The sequence below is a fragment of the Hevea brasiliensis genome, chromosome 3 (assembly GCF_030052815.1).
Source record: "Hevea brasiliensis isolate MT/VB/25A 57/8 chromosome 3, ASM3005281v1, whole genome shotgun sequence".
In the NCBI taxonomy this organism is placed as follows: domain Eukaryota; kingdom Viridiplantae; phylum Streptophyta; class Magnoliopsida; order Malpighiales; family Euphorbiaceae; genus Hevea; species Hevea brasiliensis.
Genome location: NC_079495.1, coordinates 2,232,835 through 2,253,593, shown reverse-complemented (window position 1 = coordinate 2,253,593; position 20,759 = coordinate 2,232,835). Strand labels below are relative to the sequence as shown.

At 39.7% G+C, this 20,759-nt stretch overlaps 3 protein-coding genes across 3 annotated transcripts; all 3 read right to left on the bottom strand.

The window, feature by feature from the left end:
* Nucleotides 1–841: 841 nt before the first annotated feature.
* LOC110647627 (pistil-specific extensin-like protein) lies at nt 842–2,075 on the bottom strand. Its single transcript, XM_021801558.2, has 2 exons — nt 1,374–2,075; nt 842–1,206 (listed from the first exon to the last, which is right to left on the bottom strand). Exons 1-2 carry the CDS (start codon nt 1,543–1,545, stop codon nt 860–862), a joined length of 519 nt encoding a protein of 172 aa, XP_021657250.2. The 5' UTR covers nt 1,546–2,075; the 3' UTR covers nt 842–859.
* Nucleotides 2,076–2,196: 121 nt separating this feature from the next.
* Nucleotides 2,197–6,297, bottom strand: LOC110647975 (DEAD-box ATP-dependent RNA helicase 38). The gene is made up of 8 exons (XM_021802041.2): nt 5,916–6,297; nt 5,175–5,468; nt 4,507–4,734; nt 3,985–4,050; nt 3,368–3,772; nt 3,166–3,277; nt 2,661–2,746; nt 2,197–2,551 (listed from the first exon to the last, which is right to left on the bottom strand). The coding sequence occupies exons 1-8, from the start codon at nt 6,189–6,191 to the stop codon at nt 2,489–2,491; spliced, it is 1,530 nt and encodes a 509-aa protein (XP_021657733.2). The 5' UTR covers nt 6,192–6,297; the 3' UTR covers nt 2,197–2,488.
* A 12,097-nt stretch (nt 6,298–18,394) lies between these two features.
* Nucleotides 18,395–20,453, bottom strand: LOC110647966 (UDP-glycosyltransferase 73C1). Its single transcript, XM_058143591.1, has one exon. The coding sequence runs from the start codon at nt 19,984–19,986 to the stop codon at nt 18,529–18,531; it is 1,458 nt and encodes a 485-aa protein (XP_057999574.1). The 5' UTR covers nt 19,987–20,453; the 3' UTR covers nt 18,395–18,528.
* Nucleotides 20,454–20,759: the final 306 nt, after the last annotated feature.

The window sequence follows — 20,759 nt, the reverse complement described above, 5'->3', positions numbered from 1 at the left end:
GACTCCAACGAACTGCCAAGCAGGCTGCTAGAACATTAAGGAGATAGATGGGGAGGGAGAAGGAGACAGAGATAGGGATGACAAAGATAGTAATGAGACGTGGAGAAAGAAAGAGGGGAAGAGAGAGAGAAAATTTATGTGAATTTATTTTATTAAAAAAAATTTTGAAAAAATGTTTTATAAGCTTTGTTAAGAGGGATTTTAGAGTTACTCATATCGAAATTCATGGAATTTTTGGTAAAATGTTCAATTTAGCTCTATACTTATTGAAGAAGTTAAATTTACTTAATTTTTAACTTTTTGTCCAAATTAGTTCAGAAGTTTCAATTTAAACTCAAATTAGCTTGAAAATTAAAATTTATTAGCTAAATTTCTTGATTTAAATTAAAAATCAAGAATTTCAGTTTCTTAATTTTTGGTTTAAATTTCTTGCCTTTTTTATTTAAGCTGAAAGATCAAGAAGCTTAATTTTTTTTTATTTTTTTTTAATTTTTGAGTTAAATTGAATTTAAATTAAAATTTTGAATCAAATTGAATAAAAAAAATTAAAAATAAATTAAATTAAACTTTTTCAATAAATATAGGGATATAATTGAGCTTTAAATCTTTGACATCTTGTTGTAGGAGTAAAATATAGGAAAGGAATGAAATTTATTCAATGAAATTAGTAAATTTATTAGCATAAAGAAAAGCGAAGGATAGGTTTTAGAATTGCTTTTCAACATAGGAAGTTCACCTCCTTATTTGATCAAAGGAAGACGCTTTCCACAATTTGATTACAAAATAAAAATGATAAACAAAATAAATGTAAGAGTATAAGGAGCATACAAATCAAAGACCAAAAATTAAAAACAAGAAGTCAATAATTACTTCCATGGTAATAATTAGATTCACTAGTATCAGGTTGATCACACATTGGACTAGTGAAATAAAATGGGCCAAGCACATATTTAACCATATCACGATAAATCAAGGTGGGTTGCCTGAGCTTCACCCCTGATTTTCCACCAGCAAAGTCAGTGAGAATATTGCAGGTAGGATCTGGAGATGATACAAGTCTCACTGCACACAACTTCTCCTTTAACTCCTTCCCATTAATGTACTTGTTCACAGTCATATCAAATTGCCCTAACTTATCTGTCACATCACTGTTATAGTACATAACTCTTCTTCTTTCATCCATGCATGTAAGAGATACCTTGCATCCTGCCATACAAGAATTTTGATCTTTGAACATCAAATGGGTAAAGAGGACTACTAGCAAGATACAATCATCATTTAATATACATGTAGAATTCATATGGCTGTGTATAGAAACCATGATGTGATCTGCAAACTAAAGGGAAAGCAAAAACAAGAGAGGACAAGAGCACCTTTAATGGGTCTATCACCATTAACCCATTCATTGTAGCCCTTGGTGCAATCCTGGCACATTACTTTGCCACCCACATGTATCACTCCAGCAGCTCCATCCCAAGCCAAAGCTAAATTGGCGCATCCCACTAGGAGTAATGCAGCCAGCAATTTCATTGCCATAGCAGCCATATCTCTCTTTTCTGTCTAAAAAGCAGGAAGAGATGAATGCTAATGCAGGCTCAGAAGAAAACATTATATAGGCAATGCAGCAATAGAAGTGGTGGCCACCAACAGAGACGTGCAAACCACTTTACATTAGCATATACATATACCCTTTATATAATATTGAGTTTTCGAGCAGAATAATTGAGACAGATTTGTCTTTTTTTTTTAATAAAAAATAATTGGAGTCAAAACCACAATATTGCACTTGCGCAATTGTCACACTTGGAAGAACTACGGCGTGATCCCAATTCAGAGTCCCGAATTAATTCCGAAAATTAAATAGCATTTAATTAAAGACCAATATAATCATTCATCCCCAAATTAATTTATTTTGATTAATTCAATTAATATTTAAAAATTAAAAAATAACCAATAATTTTTTTAAAAAAAATTAATATCTTAATTTAAAACATCCACATATAGTGTAACTGCCTGGCCCACTAGTGATATTGTCAGCTCTAGGCCGAAGAGCTCACGGTTTTAAAACGCGTCACTAGGGTTATGAACCACCAACTTATAAACCCAGCATCTCTCCCGTGTTTTACCAATGTGGGATTTGCCTAGAGTGTTACATCTACAATCCACATTTCTTGGAATATATATATACAAGACCTATTGAAAATTTTTAATAAATAATAATTTTATAGCAGAATTTCATCACATTATACTATTTTCAATAGTCCTAAAAAAAAAAAAAAACTATTTTCTATACAAAATGGGCAACTTTATAGAATGGTCGACTTGACAACTATAACTGGTATCCGTGACGAAATCTGCAAAATTACGATCACTCAAATCACCAAAATTCATGTTTGTGACAAAATCTGCAACTCTTCAAGAGACTATGCTGCTCCAACATCCATGCTTGTGTACCGGCCAAGCTCAACAATAACAGATGTGGCTGACATTACAGCAACCCAGCTTCTTTCAGGGCTATCTTAAAATCCTCCTCACTGTTCCAGGATGGGACCTGCATAAGGAAGTAATGAGATGTAATCAGTTAATTCTGCGAGCTTTACAAGATATGTGAACAGAAGAGAGAATGCTTAAATAAGCAGAGAGAGTCGTTGACAAATTACCTTTTTTACTTGGGTCCCAAAATACTTTTCAATTTTTCCCATGATCATCTCGTCCCTATCAGTCATCACAAAGTTGAAGACAGCTCCTGCAGGATCGCATTGGAGCTTTTAGAATCAATAATTACTATTACCACAATTAATTTGATGCATAAAAATAACACATGGTTGGGAGAGAATAGACAGCAAATCATCCTGTTCACTACAAATAACAAATTAAGTATTACAATAAACCCCACACACACAATGAAATCAAACTTCATTTATGCTCCAATAGAGTTCAAATAGCACCTCAATCTGAGATGCACCTAAAATCTAGAACCTAATGAACTTGGGAAATCGAGTCATCAGTTGAACTACTCAAATATTTTCAAGGTGGTAGTATAATACAGTGGCATTTCTGAATATAGAACCAAAAAAAAAAAGACAAATTTATCTTCTAAGAACCATATTTCTCATATACAAGCATATATGACCACCAAAAACAAAACCAAATAAAGAAACTTACCTTTGCGGCCAAAACGCCCTGCTCTACCAATCCTATGCAAGTACACCTCATAATGAGGCTCTGATGGAGTCTCATATTTCACTGGAAGATCATAATTGATAACCAAATTAACCTGCAAATGATAAACAATAGAGTTAGGATCTTAGACAATACAATAGACATTCAATAAGAAGACCATTTTTTATTAGATGGGAGGCAGCACCTGCTGTTGATCAAAGCCTCGGGCTAGAAGGTCGGTTGATATCAGAACTTGAGTCAACCCATCTTTAAACTCTTTGACTATCTTGTCTCGATCTTCATGAGTGAGTGCACCATGAATGGTGGTCACTTCATAACCCAAGTCAACAAGTGCCTTATGCAACATAGCCGCACTACGTTTTGTGTTCACAAATATAATTGTCTGTCCGAGGTTCTCTCCTAGTTCAAGGATTCTGTCTTTAATTACTAGAATTTTGACCATCTCATCAGGACAGTATACCTTGTATTGCTTCACAGAATCTAATGATAGTTCTTCTTTCTTCACAAAGAGTTGATTGTGATCTTTCTTCACAATCATTGATACAAAATTCTTGACAGTCTCATCAAACGTCGCAGAAAACAAAAGAACCTGAAAAGAAATTGGAAATAGATTTAAGTAAACCATTGTACTCAAAATTTGCACATGCAACTTTATTTTCCCTTCAATGACAAGGAGTGCTCTGTAAGGATTATCGACAAAAGGCAGAATCTTATAATTCAAGAAAATTGACGCAAATATCAGTTTAATCTTAGTTCAGCACCATCAGCTTCAGTAAAAAATATGCAAGCAGCATGACAAACCTGGCATTGAGCATTGAATCTTTCAATATCCTTCATTATCCTCAAGGAATCATCTTGAAATCCATCCTACACACAGTTTGATTTTTATTAGCAGCCGAGGATCAATGGCTTTAAAAGATTCCTAATTTTATTTATGCAACAAACCAATAAATAAAACAAAAATAATATGAGATATCACAAAAGAACATCTCATCAGTTGCATCTAGACAAGAGAAAATTATTTCAGTGTATAAATTAGATGCTAAATATGATGAAATAGACTGGAATTGGAAACAAGCATGTCAACAATTTTTGCACTTTTAAATACTTCCAAGAGAATCATGTTAATGAAATTTATTTGGGCGTTCACTGAAGCCAAACATTAGTCAAGAAATGCTAACCAAGTTGAAAATGTTATAAAAGAAATTACTGAGCAAACAGAACAACAGACCAATCTAAAAGTTGAATACAGGTAAAGGGTATAGAATATTTTATAATTGCAACCAAACCACTGTATAAACATAATCAAAATAAAAAGGGTACCTTGGCCAGCATGTGATCAGCCTCATCAAAAACAAGAACTCTCATATCAATAACACTTAATTTCTTCTGTGACATTAATCTCTTTATTGTACCAGGGGTGCCAATAACTACTTGTGCAAATATTGGTGGCCGACTTCTAGATCTATCATTGTTTGCACTTTCCATTGGCACAGCACATTCTGAACTGATTCCAGTGTACTTTCCCATCTTTTGAAGAACCTCCAAATTCTACAAGAAAAAAATTGCCTTAAGCAATATATATATATATATATATATATATATATATATATATATAAGGAGAGGAAAAAAAAAAGATCATGCACATTACTTTGTTGCCCTATCACTCTATCACCTAATTGTAATCTCTCAAAATAGATCCTGATAAAGTCTTATGCTTCGGTCTGGTAAAATTCTTGTGGTGAAGATCTCAGGTATCAAAACAAACATTTAACAACCCATCATAAATTTGATTATATTGAGAATTTAAATATAATTCTGCTTTTCAAAACATACTGCCAACTATTTCAAATGGAACCTGCCCATAACTTTATCATCAATTAGCTGTTTTACCTACTCTATTTCTTCATGTACCAAATTAAGCATTGAACAAACAAAAAATAGGGGCAAGGAAATCAAGAAGTATAAGAGCTTAAAAGCAAGAATATAACCTGAATAGACAACTCCCTTGTAGGACAAATGCAAAGTGCCTGAGGTCTTTTCACATCTGGATTGACGCGACTCAACATGCCGAGCACAAAACAAGTGGTCTTACCAGAACCATTATGTGCCTGAGCTATCAAATCTTTGTATGGAGCAGTCAAGATCATAGGAAGACTTATGGCTTGAATTTTGCTAGGTTTCTGGAATTTCATCTCCACATACAATCCCTTCAACAGCTCGGGTGACAGGTTCAAATCTTCAAATGTACTTGCTGATGCATATGGGGTATCACCAGATGTAACCTACATCAATTAAAACCTAACAAACAACCTCAGCCAAGGTAGACTTGCCCAATTTGAACTTCAATGCCAAACTCAGTCACATGGAGACAAGCTCAATTGGTTCAGCTTTACAATAAAAATTACATCACATATTTTCCTTATTGTCAGTATCATAATGCTCATAAGCAATAATTATAAAAATACGATATTTTGAAATTTTAAATCCCAAAATTCACATTTTCATCCCTGAATTTGCTTTTTATACACCCCAGCATACGAAAACATAATCATAATTCCAGTATCATAACAAATACTTAGTAGATGAATCAAAATCTGAGTAATAAAAAGTGGCAGAGTAGAGAAAATTAATTATCGGATACTGAATAAAAATCCCCAAAACAAAATGACATAAATTCTTTCAATTTCCACAGTTCTACAAAACCCTAACACAGCTCATAGGCATCTTACAGCTTGGATGCTAGAATCTTCAGGGTCATCGAGGAATTTGTTTATCTTTTTGGTATCATCAATCGATAATTTATCCACTTTAAGTTCTTCAACGACTTTATCCTCTGATGATGAGACAGTATCGCTCGGTTGCTCCTCATCGTCCACTACATCACCCCATCGCTTTATTTCCTCCGTTTGTGGCTTGTTTTCTAGCTCTATATTACTCCCGACAGCAGACGCAGGTGTTACGCTATCCGTCTCCGCACTGGCAGTGGCTTCCGTAGCACCCGCCATTGAAGTACTGGTAGTTTCGAGGGGGAGCAAGATCGGTTACACTGAGATTGAAATGAGCGTTCCGTAAAGACCGGAAAAAGCGCGGCTCAAATGGGCTTTTTCTGTACAATATATATATATAGAGGCGGTGGAATTAGCTTAAGATTCCAGTAGAATGAATGATCTAAGACTCTAGTAGAAACTAGAAAGTGGTCTCATGGACGACATGACGTTTCGTACTGATGCAGGTTGCTTGCCTAAATATAAATAACCCCTTGAATGACAAGAAATTTCAGTCAAATGATGATATTAGGTCGTCTCTAATTGCAAATACCTTTCAATATGCTTTCAGAATTTGTAAGTTGCTCATCTTGTTGCTAATGTGCATTTTGTATTGGTATGAAAATTTATTCTAAAAAGTATTTTCAAGTTTTAGGATTTGTTGATTTGGTACATTGAGTTCAGACTATTGAACTTGATTACTTAGAATTATCATGTTAAATTTTTCTAAATTTTCTCCTTAATAATATTAAAATTACTATTGCAAATTGCAATTTACTAGTCAGATTAATCAGGATTAATTTTGGTTTGAAACAGTTTTAGTTGTCATGATTTTAGTTTATAATGATTTTGATTTGAAGTGGCTTCGGTTTAGTATGATTTCTAAAAAAAAAAAAATAGTGTTAGATTTATAACTCAAAATCTTAATTAATTTGAAAGAGTTTTTCTAATTTGAATAATGTTAGATTTATCTTATTTTACTCTTTATTAAATTAAGATTAAAAGAATTAATACTGTAATACTAGAAATGTTATTTGGTTTTGCTCTTGAAAAGATAAATTTGTCTGTGAAAAATAGCTTTGCCTGTGGAGAAAGGTTTTCCCCATGGAGAGTGGCTTTAGCCATTGAAGAGAGTGATTAGACAAAAGCTTACTAATTGCTGATGTCACGACCCAACTTATGGGCCGGACCGGCACTAGGACCTGGGCCAGCCTAAAGCCCCCGAGGCCCGTAGTAAGCCTAACTGTTCATTAACCCAACTCTAAGGCCCATTTGGGCCCACATTCAAGAAATCAAACGGTTAGAGTCCGGCCATAAAATGGACTTTCCAACGGGGAGTTTTCGACTCACCCGACCTGTAAACACAATAAATACTCAATTGGGGAGCTCAGCTCACCCTCCACATACTCATCAGCATAAAAATAAATGGGAGCTCAGCTCCCTCATCCAATCCATCAAACATGCATAGAATATTAAGTTTACAGGTCCAAAATAATAATTTAGTTTACAGACCCAAATCAAATAAACATTTCTAACACATGCGGAAATTCTTTTATTTAAGAAGTTTATACAAGCGAGTAATCGACTGCGAGGAGAAAGCAGGTTAATCTCAAAAATATCCTCCTGTGGCCTGGAAAAATTTTTGAACAGGAGTGAGCGTTCGACTCAGAGAGTAAAATATCAATTTTAACCATAATCTCTATAACTATCTAGAACTAATGCAACATGTGGAGTGAAATGCAACATCAACAACATTTTCACATCATAACATCAAAAAGGTAATTTGGAGCACTCACACACCCTGTAGTAGCAATCATAATATATGGGAGTTGATCCCCTATACAGCTCTCTTAAATCCAACCTGGTGCTAGCGAAGAACTCAAGCCGGACTTTCGCTTAATAAACCAAATCAGGGGTCCCAGCGAAGAACTCAAGCCGTGACTACCCCCCGAAGGATCGGGTCCCAGCGAAGAACTCAAGCCGTGACTACCCGTCCTATCCATAGTCCACACCACACCACATCACACGCACGCCAACGCACGCACACTGCTCCAAATTACCACAACAAAATCATGGCACTTTAACAGTTATCAATGCAACATAAATCGTGCCTAGAGTTTAAGTACATAAATATATGCATATAAGTGATGCATGGGCATGCTTGAACATATAATAATAGTGAAATTACAATTAAAATTAATATTTTACTCACCGACTTGACGGTGGTCACTGAGGCGGCTGGGCGGAGGAAGAAGGTCGTCCCGGCTCACCTGACAATTTTATTACAATCATTTAATAAATTTGACTTAATACAAACAAAGAAAAAGACCAATACGTCCTAAGTCGTGCCGAAAATCCGGCAGAGTCTCCCCTATACCTAGGACCTACCCAACCTGCAAAAGGGCTCAAAACACACTTCTATACTCACAATCCATATATCCATAACTCAATCACATCACACAGCCCCTCCTGGGCCCATCAAATCAGTCATCTATCACAATATGTAAAATTTCATTTAGTCCTTATAATTAATCATTTTTGCAAAAACTGCCCAAATAAGCTCTAAAAATTCTAAAACTTTGCCCCGCGGTCCTTAGCAATATTACTAAGCTATTGCAAAAAGAATCATAATTTTCTAAGCTACCACGAATATTTTATGGATTTTTAATCCTATTTAAGCACTAGAAAATTACGAAAAAGCAAGGTTCGGGTTTACCTTTGCCGATTCCGACTTCGGTGACACGCTCGGGACGTCTGACAATGGGGGGGTAGCCAAAACCTCGATCCAATTCGGAGACTTTTCCGTGCAGTGCATGCGGCGGAAATTCACAGACTCGAACAACTGTCGAATTTCCGAGAATTGAGGATACCTACACGAAGCCCATAACACGGGGATTAGTACAAAAATTTTTCAGAATTTTCTAAGCTCATTTAATGCTCGGAAAAACACTGCGAAGTTTCGTGGGACCTATCGAAAAACGGTGTCGAAAAAATTCGAAATTTATGTCGCCGCGAAGCTCTCGACGAGTGGAGCGCGCTGGTACTCTCGGTTTTCTCGTGGGGTTCACGGTTTGTGAGAAATCTAGCCCAAAAGTCGAAATGGGCTAAAAACTTCCCGAGCAAATATCGGACAAACCGCTCGATGGATTTCGGTGTTCTTGGTGTCTATGGAAAGCTCTCGTCGAGTAGATGAGTTTAGACACAAGACCCGGTCCGATTGGTGGCCGGATCGGCCGGATTTTGGTCGGGAAAGTCGAAAAGTCGCGCGCGCAGGGGAGGACATTCGCACGCGTTTTCCGGCCGTTTGGGGCGTGGCCGTCAGGGATACCGGGAGGTGGCGCCGTGGCGGAGTGGCGGGGGAGGTGGCGCGGCGAGGCAGGAGGAGAGAGAAAAGAAAGAAAGAAGGGGAGGAGGTCGGGACGCGCGGAAGAAAAGGGAAGAAGAAAAAGGGAGCCGGTCCGATTCGGTCTGGTTCGATTCGGCCGGTCCGATTCAGGATACAAAATTTTAAATTTTTACTCTGCCTCGGGACCGAAAAAGATGTCCAAAAATTTCGAAAAAATTCCAGAAAACTCAGAAAAATTTGTAGACTCCAAATATATTTTTAGTTTTGCCACGTGGTCTTTAAATTAATTTTTAAAAATTATCAAAGTTTATATTTTCGGAAAATCGAACTCAATTTTTTAAAATCCAAAAAATCTCAAATAATTTCTTAAAATTTAAATAAAATTAAAATACCAATAATGCTCATAAACTAATAAAATTTAAAATTTTGGGGTGTTATATTCTTCCTCCCTTACAGAAAATTTGTTCTCGAATTTTACACAAGGCAGAATAAAGTACATGATTACACATTGAACAGATATGGAAACTTACTACGCATGTCCCGTTCTAACTCCCAGGTGCACTCTTCCATTGACTGGCTCCTCCACAAAACCTTAACCATAGGGATCTGTTTTGATCTCAGCTGTCTCACTTGGTAGTCCACTATGGCTACAGGTTGCTCCTCAAACGTCAAGTTCTCTTTTAGCTCTATTACATCCGGCTGTAGTACATGAGAAGGATCGGGAATGTATTTCCTGAGCATGGAGATGTGAAACACGGGATGAACGTGAGAAATGTTGGGTGGTAGCTCCAACCGGTAGGCAACTACTCCAACTCTATCAGTAACCTCAAAAGGTTCAATATACCGAGGTGCCAACTTGCCATTCTTTCCAAATCTCATGACTCCCTTCATTGGAGAAACCTTCAGGAATACATAGTCGCCTACTGCAAACTCCACATTCCTCCGTCTGGGGTCTGCATAACTCTTCTGCCTACTGAAAGCTGTTTTCAATCGTTCCCTAATTAAGGGAACCATCTCTAAAGTGTACTGCACCAGGTCTACATCATGCACCTTCGCTTCTCCCATTTCTGTCCAACACAGAGGAGACCTACACTTTCTTCCATACAGTGCCTCATAGGGTGCTACTCCTATGCTGAAATGGTAACTGTTGTTGTAGGCAAACTCCACCAAAGTTAGCTGCTCATCCCATTGACCTCCAAAATCCAAGACACTCATGCGAAGCATGTCTTCCAGTGTTTGGATTGTCCTTTCGGACTGTCCGTCTGTCTGAGGGTGGAAAGCCGTACTGAAGTTCAATTGTGTGCCAAGTGCCTCCAGTAACTTTCTCCAAAACCGAGAAGTGATATGGGGCCCTCTGTCAGATATTATGGAAGCCGGAACTCCATGCAATCTGACTATTTCTCGAATGTAGAGCCGGGCATACTGTGCCACAGAGTATGTAGTCTTTACAGGCAAGAAGTGAGCTGATTTAGTCAGGCAATCTACAATTACCCATATCGAATCATATCCTCGCGTAGTACGAGGCAACCCAGTCACAAAATCCATAGTAATCATTTCCCACTTCCATTCTGGGATAGGGAGCTCTTGCAGCTTCCCTGACGGTCTCTGGTGTTCAAACTTCACCTTCTGACAAGTCAAGCACTTGAACACAAAGTCTGCGATGTCTCTCTTCATGCCATTCCACCAATAGCTATCTTTCACATCATGGTACATCTTGGTGGAACCTGGATGGATACTGTACAATGTGTAGTGTGCCTCTCGCATGATTTCATTTCTGAGATTGTCCACATCAGGCACACATATCCTCGAACCATGCACTAGGGCGCCATCATTGGCAAATCCAAACTCACCACCTTCACCTTGCTGTACTCTTTCTATGATCTTCATCAATTGTTGGTCTCTGTGCTGGGAAACTCTAACTCTGTCCCGCAAGTCTGGCCTCACTGAAAAATGAGCCAACAATACCCCCTTATCTGAAAGATCTAGGATTAAACCTTGATCCATCAACTCATGTACTTCCTGAATCAACAGTCTCTTCTCCGCTGAAATGTGCGCCAAACTGCCAGAAGATTTTCTGCTCAAAGCATCTGCTACTACATTGGCCTTCCCAGGGTGGTACTGGATGGTGCAATCATAGTCTTTCAGAAGCTCCATCCATCTCCTCTGTCTCAAGTTTAAATCCCTCTGTCGGAAGATGTACTTCAAACTCTTATGGTCGGTGTATATCTCGCACACTTCACCATACAGGTAGTGTCTCCAGATTTTTAGTGCAAAGATTATAGCCGCCATTTCCAAGTCATGGGTGGGGTAGTTCTGCTCATGCCTCTTCAGCTGTCTTGAAGTATAAGCCACTACATTTCCATTCTGCATCAAAACACACCCTAAGCCAACTCTAGAGGCGTCACAATACACGGTGTATCCTCCACCACTCTTAGGTAGTGTCAACACAGGGGCAGTGGTTAGACACTCCTTAAGCTTTTGGAAACTCTCCTCACAGTCATCTGTCCAAATGAATGGAACATTCTTCCGGGTTAACTTAGTTAGGGGAGCTGCTATCCTGGAAAAATCCTGTACAAAACGCCTATAGTAGCCAGCTAGACCCAGAAAACTTTGCACCTCAGTGACTGTTGTAGGCCTAAACCAATCAGTTACAGCTTCAATTTTCTTGGGGTCCACTTGAATACCTTCTCTTGAAACCACGTGTCCCAAGAATGAGATGCTTTCTAGCCAAAATTCACATTTCAAAAATTTGGCATATAGCTGGTGCTCCCTCAAAGTCTGCAACACCATCCTCAAGTGCCACACGTGTTCTTCCTCGGTCTGAGAGTATACCAAAATGTCATCTATGAATACGATGACAAAACGGTCCAAAAATGGCTTGAACACCCTGTTCATCAAGTCCATGAAGGCTGCTGGTGCATTAGTGAGTCCAAAAGACATCACCAAGAACTCATAATGACCATATCTTGTCCTGAATGCCGTTTTGGACACGTCCTCATTCCTGATTCTCAACTGGTGGTAGCCTGATCGCAGGTCTATCTTGGAAAAGAATCTAGCTCCTTGGAGCTGATCAAACAAATCATCGATCCGAGGAAGTGGATACTTGTTCTTCACAGTCACCTTGTTCAATTTATGCGTAGTCGATACACAACCTCAATGACCCATCCTTCTTTCTCACAAATAGAACAGAAGTGCCCCAAGGTGAAGTGCTCGGATGTATAAAACCCTTGTCCAAAAGCTCCTGTAGCTGCTCCTTTAGCTCCTTCAATTCTGCTGGTGCCATCCTGTAAGGTGGCATCGATATGGGGTTTGTACCCAGCACAACATCAATGCAAAACTCTATTTCCCTTCCTGGTGGCAACCCTGGAAGCTCCTCCGGGAAGACATCCATAAATTCTCTGACAACAGGAACATTTTCCATGCTAACACCTTCTACAGATGTATCTCTCACCAATGCCAAATACCCTTGGCATCCACGCCTCAACATTTTTCTAGCACTAATTGCTGACACCAAGTTATATGGAGCCACGCTCCTGTCACCGTTAAAGCTAAACTCTTCCACACCAGGTATGTGGAAATACACCTTTTTGTTCCTGCAGTCTAAAGTGGCATAGTGAGTTGCCAACCAATCCATCCCCAAAATTACATCAAAATCCATTATTGGTAGAGGAACCAAGTCTGCTGGGAGGATCTTTCCATCCACTACCACTGGACTACCCGAAAAAACCATATCTACCTCTATGTCGTCGCTAAGTGGGGTAGCTACTGACAAAGGACATCCTAAGGTTGTAGGGTTTCTACCCAACCTCATGGCAAACACAGGGGAGACAAATGAGTGCGTAGCACCCGGATCTATCAAAACACGAGCCTCATAAGAACAGACCAGAAGAATACACGCCTGGCGCATTTGAAGCCTGAGCATCCTGGTGGGTCAGGGTGAAAACCCGAGCTTGACCCCTACCCTGAGTGGCAGAACCCTGATACTGACTTCTACCTCCTGATCTGCCTCCAAATCCACGTCCCCCTTGTCCTCGGCCCTGTTGGCCATCGGCCACTGCCATCTTTGGAAGCACCCGGATACAACTGACGAGGAACATTTGTAGTAGAACCTTGTGATCCCATCTGTGGCTCGCTGAACATGGGGCATTCCCTAGCAAAGTGACCTGGTTGGCCACACACAAGCATACTCTGAACCCATCAAACAAGGTCTGAATGTCCTCTTCCACCTTGTGCACAAGGTGCCAAGGAGGATCTGAACGGACCAGAACTCACGTACCTGAGCTGTGACCACCGCTAGATCCGTACCACAGTGCAGATCCTCGAGGTTTGTGTCTAAAACCACTTTTCTTGTTCCTACTCTTTCCTCTGTAATTACTCTGGCCACCACTATCCGGAGTACCCATTTGGGGAACACCGGTAGAACCCTCTGCTCTGTTTTTCTTTGCTCTTCCGCTGTCATTCACAGCATAGCTAATCTCAATCTGTTTGGCTCGATCAACCACCACATCAAAAGACTGATCAGACATCATGGTCAGGTTCGCATACCTCCTGTCAAGCCCCTTTAGGAATCTCTTCACCTTCATACTTTATGTAGCTACTGCTGTAGGGGCATATCTGCTCAATTCCAGAAATTCTGTAGCATATTCATCTACAAACCTGCCATTCTGTCTTAAGGCCTCAAAGGTCCACTGCTTCTGATCTCTGAAGCTTTCTGGCACAAACCAATTGATGAACAGTTCCACAAACTGAGTCCACGACAAACCCTCCATCCGAGGTAACACGTAGTCATTCATCCATTGTCTAGGCATAGGCCCCATGACATGCTGCATACACTCTATAAGTCTTCTATCAGTCAACTGCAACACTGTTCCTGCCTGTCTGCAGGAATCCAAAAACCGATATGCATCATCTGACACATCATAAGTACCAGGCACCAACTTCTTGAAATTGATGATCTGTTTGTAAGGTTCCCCTCTTGGTGCGGTGGACTGCTGCTGCTGTGGAGGGTGGACCATATACTGCGCCATCATATCGATGGTTCTCTGCAGACCAGCTAGAATAGCTGCCATTGGGTCCATGGGACCCTGTGCCATAAAAGACTGATCTGTCATGCGGTGGCGGTGCTCTTCTACTTGAGCGCTCTAGGCCTCCTACCACTGCCTCCTCGGGCGGCGCCTCATCTGTCTTGACACCTCGTCGGGCACATCAGTTACAGTGCGATGGCGGCTCTCACCTTCTACGCATTTTCCTGAAATTCAGCAGCATTAGCTCACAAAATTCAAAACTGCACATTACATAGCTCTATAGACTTATATTTATACACAATATATGGAGCAGAAACTAGAAGCAAAGATGACAATGCAAGACGAATGTGAACCCTATTTTCCGCATGTGACTCCTATTAGACTCTTCTCGACATTTTAGATAAACATTCCCTAAGAATCTGGAGCCTAAGCTCTGATACCACATTTGTCACGACCCAACCTATGGGCCGGACCGGCACTAGGACCTGGGCCAGCCTAAAGCCCCCGAGGCCCGTAGTAAGCCTAACTGTTCATTAACCCAACTCTAAGGCCCATTTGGGCCCAAATTCAAGAAACCAAACGGACAGAGTCCGGCCATAAAATGGACTTTCCAACGGGGAGTTTTCGACTCACCTGACCTGTAAACACAATAAATACTCAATTGGGGAGCTCAGCTCACCCTCCACATACTCATCAGCATAAAAATAAATGGGAGCTCAGCTCCCTGATCCAATCCATCAAACATGCATAGAATATTAAGTTTACAGGTCCAAAATAATAATTTAGTTTACAGACCCAAATCAAATAAACATTTCTAACACATGCGGAAATTCTAAGATTTAACAAGTTTATACAAACAGTAGTAATCGTCCTGCGAGGGAGAAAGCAGGTTAACCTCAAAAATATCCTCCTATAGCCTGGAAAAATTTTTGAACAGGAGTGAGCGTTCGACTCAGAGAGTAAAATATCAATTTTAACCATAATCTCTATAACTATCTAGAACTAATGCAACCTGTGGAGTGAAATGCAACATCAACAACATTTTCACATCATAACATCAAAAAGGTAATTTGGAGCACTCACACACCCTGTAGTAACAATCATAATATATGGGAGCTGATCCCCTATACAGCTCTCTTAAATCCAACCTGGTGCTAGGGAAGAACTCAAGCCGGACTTTCGCTTAATAAACCAAATCGGGGGTCCCAGCGAAGAACTCAAGCCGTGACTACCCCCCGAAGGATCGGGTCCCAGCGAAGAACTCAAGCCGTGACTACCTGTCCTATCCATAGTCCACACCACACCACATCACACGCACGCCAACGCACGCACACTGCTCTAAATTACCACAACAACATCATGGCACTTTAACAGTTATCAATGCAACATAAATCGTGCCTAGAGTTTAACTACATAAATATGAGCATATAAGTGATGCATGGGCATGCTTGAACATATAATAATAGTGAAATTACAATTAAAATTAATATTTTACTCATCGACTTGACGGTGGTCACTGAGACGGCTGAGCGGAGGAAGAAGGCTGTCCCGGCTCACTTGACAATTTTATTACAATCATTTAATAAATTTGACTCAATACAAACAAAGAAAAAGACCAATACGTCCTAAGTCGTGCCGAAAATCCGGCAGAGTCTCCCCTATACCTAGGACCTACCCAACCTGCAAAAGGGCTCAAAACACACTTCTATACTCACAATCCATATATCCACAACTCAATCACATCACACAGCCCCTCCTGGGCCCATCAAATCAGTCATCTATCACAATATGTAAAATTTCATTTTAGTCCTTATAATTAATCATTTTTGCAAAAACTGCCCAAATAAGCTCTAAAAATTCTAAAACTTTGCCCCGCGGTCCTTAGCAATATTACTAAGCTATTGCAAAAAGAATCATAATTTTCTAAGCTACCACGAATATTTTATGGATTTTTAATCCTATTTAAGCACTAGAAAATTACGAAAAAGCAAGGTTCGGGTTTACCTTTGCCGATTCCGACTTCGGGGACGCGCTCGGGACATCTGACAATGGGGGGGTAGCCAAAACCTTGATCCAATTCGGAGACTTTTCCGGTAACGGGTCTGTCTGGCCGGAAATTCACAGACCTGGACAACTGTCGAATTTCCGAGAATTGAGGATACCTACACGAAGCCCATAACACGGGGGTTAGTACATAAATTTTTCAGAATTTTCTAAGCTCATTTAATGCTCGGAAAAACACTGAGAAGTTCCGTGGGACCCACCGAAAAACGGTGTCGGAAAAATTCGAAATTTATGTCGCCACGAAGCTCTCGACGAGTGGAGCACACTGGTACTCTTGGTTTTCTCGTGGGGTTCACGGTTTGTGAGAAATCTAGCCCAAAAGTCGAAATGGGCTATAAACTTCCCGAGCAAAAATCGGACAAACCGCTCTATGGATTTCGGTGTTGTTGGTGTCTATGGAAAGCTCTCGTCGAGTAGATGAGTTTAGACACAAGACCAGGTCCGATTGATGGCCGGATCGGCCGGATTTTGGCCGGGAAAGTCGAAAAGTCGCGCGCGCAGGGGAGGACGTTCGCGCGTTTTTGCGTTTGGGGCGGCCGTCAGGGACCGACAGTGGGAGGCGGCCGTGGTGGGAGTGGCGAGGAGGTGGTGGCCGGCGGGGCGAGGAGAGAGAAAAGAAAGAAAGAAGGGGAGGAGGTCGGGACGCGCGGAAGAAAGGGAAAGAAGAAAAAGGGCGCCGGTCCGATTCTACCGGTTCAGGCCGGTCCAATTCAGGATACAAAATTTTAAATTTTTACTCTGCCTTGGGACCGAAAACGAGGTCCAAAAATTCCGAAAAAATTTCAGAAAACTCAGAAAAATTCGTAGACTCCAAATATATTTTTAGTTTTGCCACGTGGTCTTTAAATTAATTTTTAAAAATCATCAAAGTTTATATTTTCGAAAAATCGAACCCGATTTTTTAAAATCCGAAAAATCTCAAATAATTTCTTAAAATTTAAATAAAATTAAAATACCAATAATGCTCATAAACTAATAAAATTTAAAATTTTGGGGTGTTACAGCTGAGAATTTGACTCTGCCCATTGTTGAGCAGGGTTTTGCTGAGGATTTGACTCTGCCCATTATTGAGCAGGGATTCTTGTCCTATGCAGTTTCATGAAGGGAAAGAGATTTCGGGTAAAGATGGAGAAAAGACATAATAGAATTCAAGAGGAGGGATTCTTGCCCAGTGAGATGACTCTTACCTGCATAATTGAAGATACCCTTTATAGTGTAGTAATTAAAGTGGTAAATATATAGAATTATGTCTACAGGAGATTAAAAAGAATTAACTAATATATTTATTATGAGCAGTTTGATCTCTTAAGTGTAATTAGGTTGATAGGTTGCCTGTGAATGTAACTCTATATTGAGAGGGTGAATCACTTAAATACTAATATTTTGTGTGTTTATTTTATTTTATTTTTAATTTATACAATTTCATAGCACATGAGAAACCATAATTTAATTTTTATCAAATATCTGTAGTTTAATGTATATTTGTGGCATCTGTTTGGATTTGATAAAGAAGTTGTTTGTACTGATTTGTATTTTAATTCCATACGGAAAATTTTCACCAATTAGCCATGAGTTTAGTGCATTTCTTTGTCCCCCAGAATATGCAGGAGGACATATAGAAGAGTCAAATAGACAAGTAGAAGATGTTATGATCATCATTGAAACAAACTCCCCAATTTTTTGTGCAGTCTTCCTCAGTTGGACCGCAAGCCCTTGAATTTTTTGAAATCTTGCATGTGTTGTGCCAGTAAGAAACAAAAATGTAAATGTTCAAAGGTGTTCTAGAAATCCACTCAAAGTCCATACTAATGCTAAAATGATTGGATATTAATGCCCAATTGCTGGGCAATGGATTAAGAAATTATCACAGCTGCGGGGCTTTGGTATACCTGCAGGCCTCAAGGCATTGGAATGGATTAAAAACTAAAATAATTTAGAGTCATTAAACATGGAAATTTATGCAAGTTACGGTTTAAAACAGTAATGAAAACTACTAGGAAAGAGCAATATATGAAAGGGTACAATCTTTATTAAAGAACTCGTAGTTCCAGAAAACTTAGAGACGATCAAGGACTAATTAAGTTGGTAAGCAACAAATTATTCTTCTTTAACCAACGAAGAGCAACAATTATGCTGATATTACTCAACATTTCTGTTGCAGGATATCTTGTATTAGTAGTTCCATATTGAGATAAGAAGACCCATCTTCCTCCATTGAATTTTTTGCCATGATGCTAAACTCTTTCGCTCTTTTTCTTCTTTCCTCAGCCACCTCTCCTTCATCCATCAACCTTTCTATAGCCCTTGCAACAGCTTCCCTTTTCACCAAAACTCCAACCAGCTCTTCCTTTCCCCATCTCACAGTAACCTCTGTCCCAACCTTTACACCAGTCTTCAGCACGTCCACAACTAGCCTCTCATTGCAGAACTGATCTGCAAAAAGTGGCCATGTAACCATCGGTGTACCAGCACATATCCCTTCTAGCGTTGAGTTCCATCCACAATGTGTTAAGAACCCCCCAATTGCAGGGTGTGACAGTATTAATACTTGTGGTGCCCAACCTCCAATTATAAGACCTCTCTCTTTGGTCCTTTCCTCAAAACCACCATCTACAATCCACTCTTCTATTTCGTTTGACTTTCCCTCTCCTCTTAAAACCCAAATGAAAGGTCTGTTTGACGCTTCTAAGCCTAGACCAAGCTCTATCAGTTGTGAAGTCAATAAATTGCAAAGGCTACCAAAGCATACGTATATTACAGACCCTGGTTGCTTTGAATCAAGCCACTTGAAGCATTCAGATTCTTCAATTGAGGCCTTATTCCCTCTCTGAACCTTATCCAAGCTGTTCTTGTTGTATAATGAAACCGGACCAATGCACCAAACTTTATCCCTCTTTACCTTCTTGTATTCTCGGACACATGCTGCCTCCAACTCTTCGAAGGAATTAATAAGAATCCCATATGTCAGCTTTTCAGCTTCTTCCAATTGCACATGAATCGCACCCGCGTTTGGAAGCGCAGCTTCTGGGAGCTGCTCTTTTGTTAATTCAATATGATGAGGCAATCCAGGAATAACAAAGTATTCGGACTTAGCTTTTACACTCTCAAGTATCCCGGAACTGTAAACGCAGTGCACGCATAGCATAGAAAAGCAACAAAAGCCGTTGAAAGCTATTCTTGGAACACCAAGCTTCTTAGCAACCTGAGCAGTGTATGGCAAACACATATCAGAAATTATGCAATTAGGCCTTGGCTTTAGCTCTTCAAGCAATCTTTGGACTGGCTCCAGAAGCCGGGAGGTTGACAAGAAGAACTCAAGGGCCGAACCCAATGAAGGAAGCATGTCAAGATTCTCGCAATCTTTAGGTAATCCTGCTTCTTCTCCAGGAAATTGGAGTTCAATAAACTGAATTCTGAGTCCAGATTCCACAGCACGAGAAAGGGTTGGTGTGAAACGCTTTGCATTCAGTGGTGTAGTGATTACTGTAACAATCATTCCATGATGAGCTAATAATCTAGCTATGTCCATCATAGGAATCATGTGGCCTTGGGCCATGAAAGGAAACAAGAGAAAGTGCAGTTGGTGGGACTCGGAATCCATGGTGGTGATAATACGAAGTTCTGAACAATGGTTATGTCTATAGTATGGGTGCGGGTATATATTGCTTCTCCTTCTACCGGCAAACAGAGAAGATACAAATGCTAGCTTGCAGTTGGTGGGACTCGGAACACATGGTGATAATACGAAGTTCTGAACAATGGTTATGTCTATAGTATGGGATGGGGTATATATTGCTTCTCCTTCTACCGGCAAACAGAGAAGATACAAATGCTAGCTTGCAGTTGGTGGGACTCGGAACACATGGTGATAATAGGAAGTTCTGAACAATGGTTATGTCTATAGTATGGGATGGGGTATATATTGCTTCTCCTTCTACCGGCATACAGAGAGGATACAAATGCTAGCTTCTCTTGAGACAGTGCAGGAGCCTAGCTGGTGGAGTCTGTGGTTCCAAAGACGAGAGCATACATATAAAGAATATTGTTTGCATATTCTTTAGCCTTTTCTGGATCTCGGCAGATGCTAAACGGAACCAAGGTTTGTCTGGATAAGACAAAGAGAAGGTGACTTCGAGGTCCAAATTACGGTGAAATTTGTTAAGCTAATTATAAAAAATAATATGAGAAAATTCAAGGCAAATTCACAATTCATTACTTAGTGGTATCTGAGAAATTTTTACCTATTTCATCCTCATATAAAATATAAATACGTGATATTTATATATTTAATAGGTTAATCTCACCTAATATTTTATATCTTGAATTTATATAGTAAATCGAGTTCAAATAAAAAAAATTCTGCAAAAAAATCCT

Excerpts from the sequence above, each read along its gene's own strand:
- LOC110647627 (XM_021801558.2), bottom strand. The coding sequence starts at position 1,545 with ATGGCTGCTATGGCAATGAAATTGCTGGCTGCATTACTCCTAGTGGGA. Across the intron at positions 1,207-1,373 it reads TGGTGATAGACCCATTAAAG|GATGCAAGGTATCTCTTACA; the intron begins GTGCTCTTGTCC and ends CTTGTATGGCAG.
- LOC110647975 (XM_021802041.2), bottom strand. The coding sequence starts at position 6,191 with ATGGCGGGTGCTACGGAAGCCACTGCCAGTGCGGAGACGGATAGCGTA. Across the intron at positions 4,051-4,506 it reads CTGATCACATGCTGGCCAAG|GATGGATTTCAAGATGATTC; the intron begins GTACCCTTTTTA and ends AACTGTGTGTAG. Across the intron at positions 3,773-3,984 it reads GATTCAATGCTCAATGCCAG|GTTCTTTTGTTTTCTGCGAC; the intron begins GTTTGTCATGCT and ends ATTTCTTTTCAG.
- LOC110647966 (XM_058143591.1), bottom strand. The coding sequence starts at position 19,986 with ATGGATTCCGAGTCCCACCAACTGCACTTTCTCTTGTTTCCTTTCATG.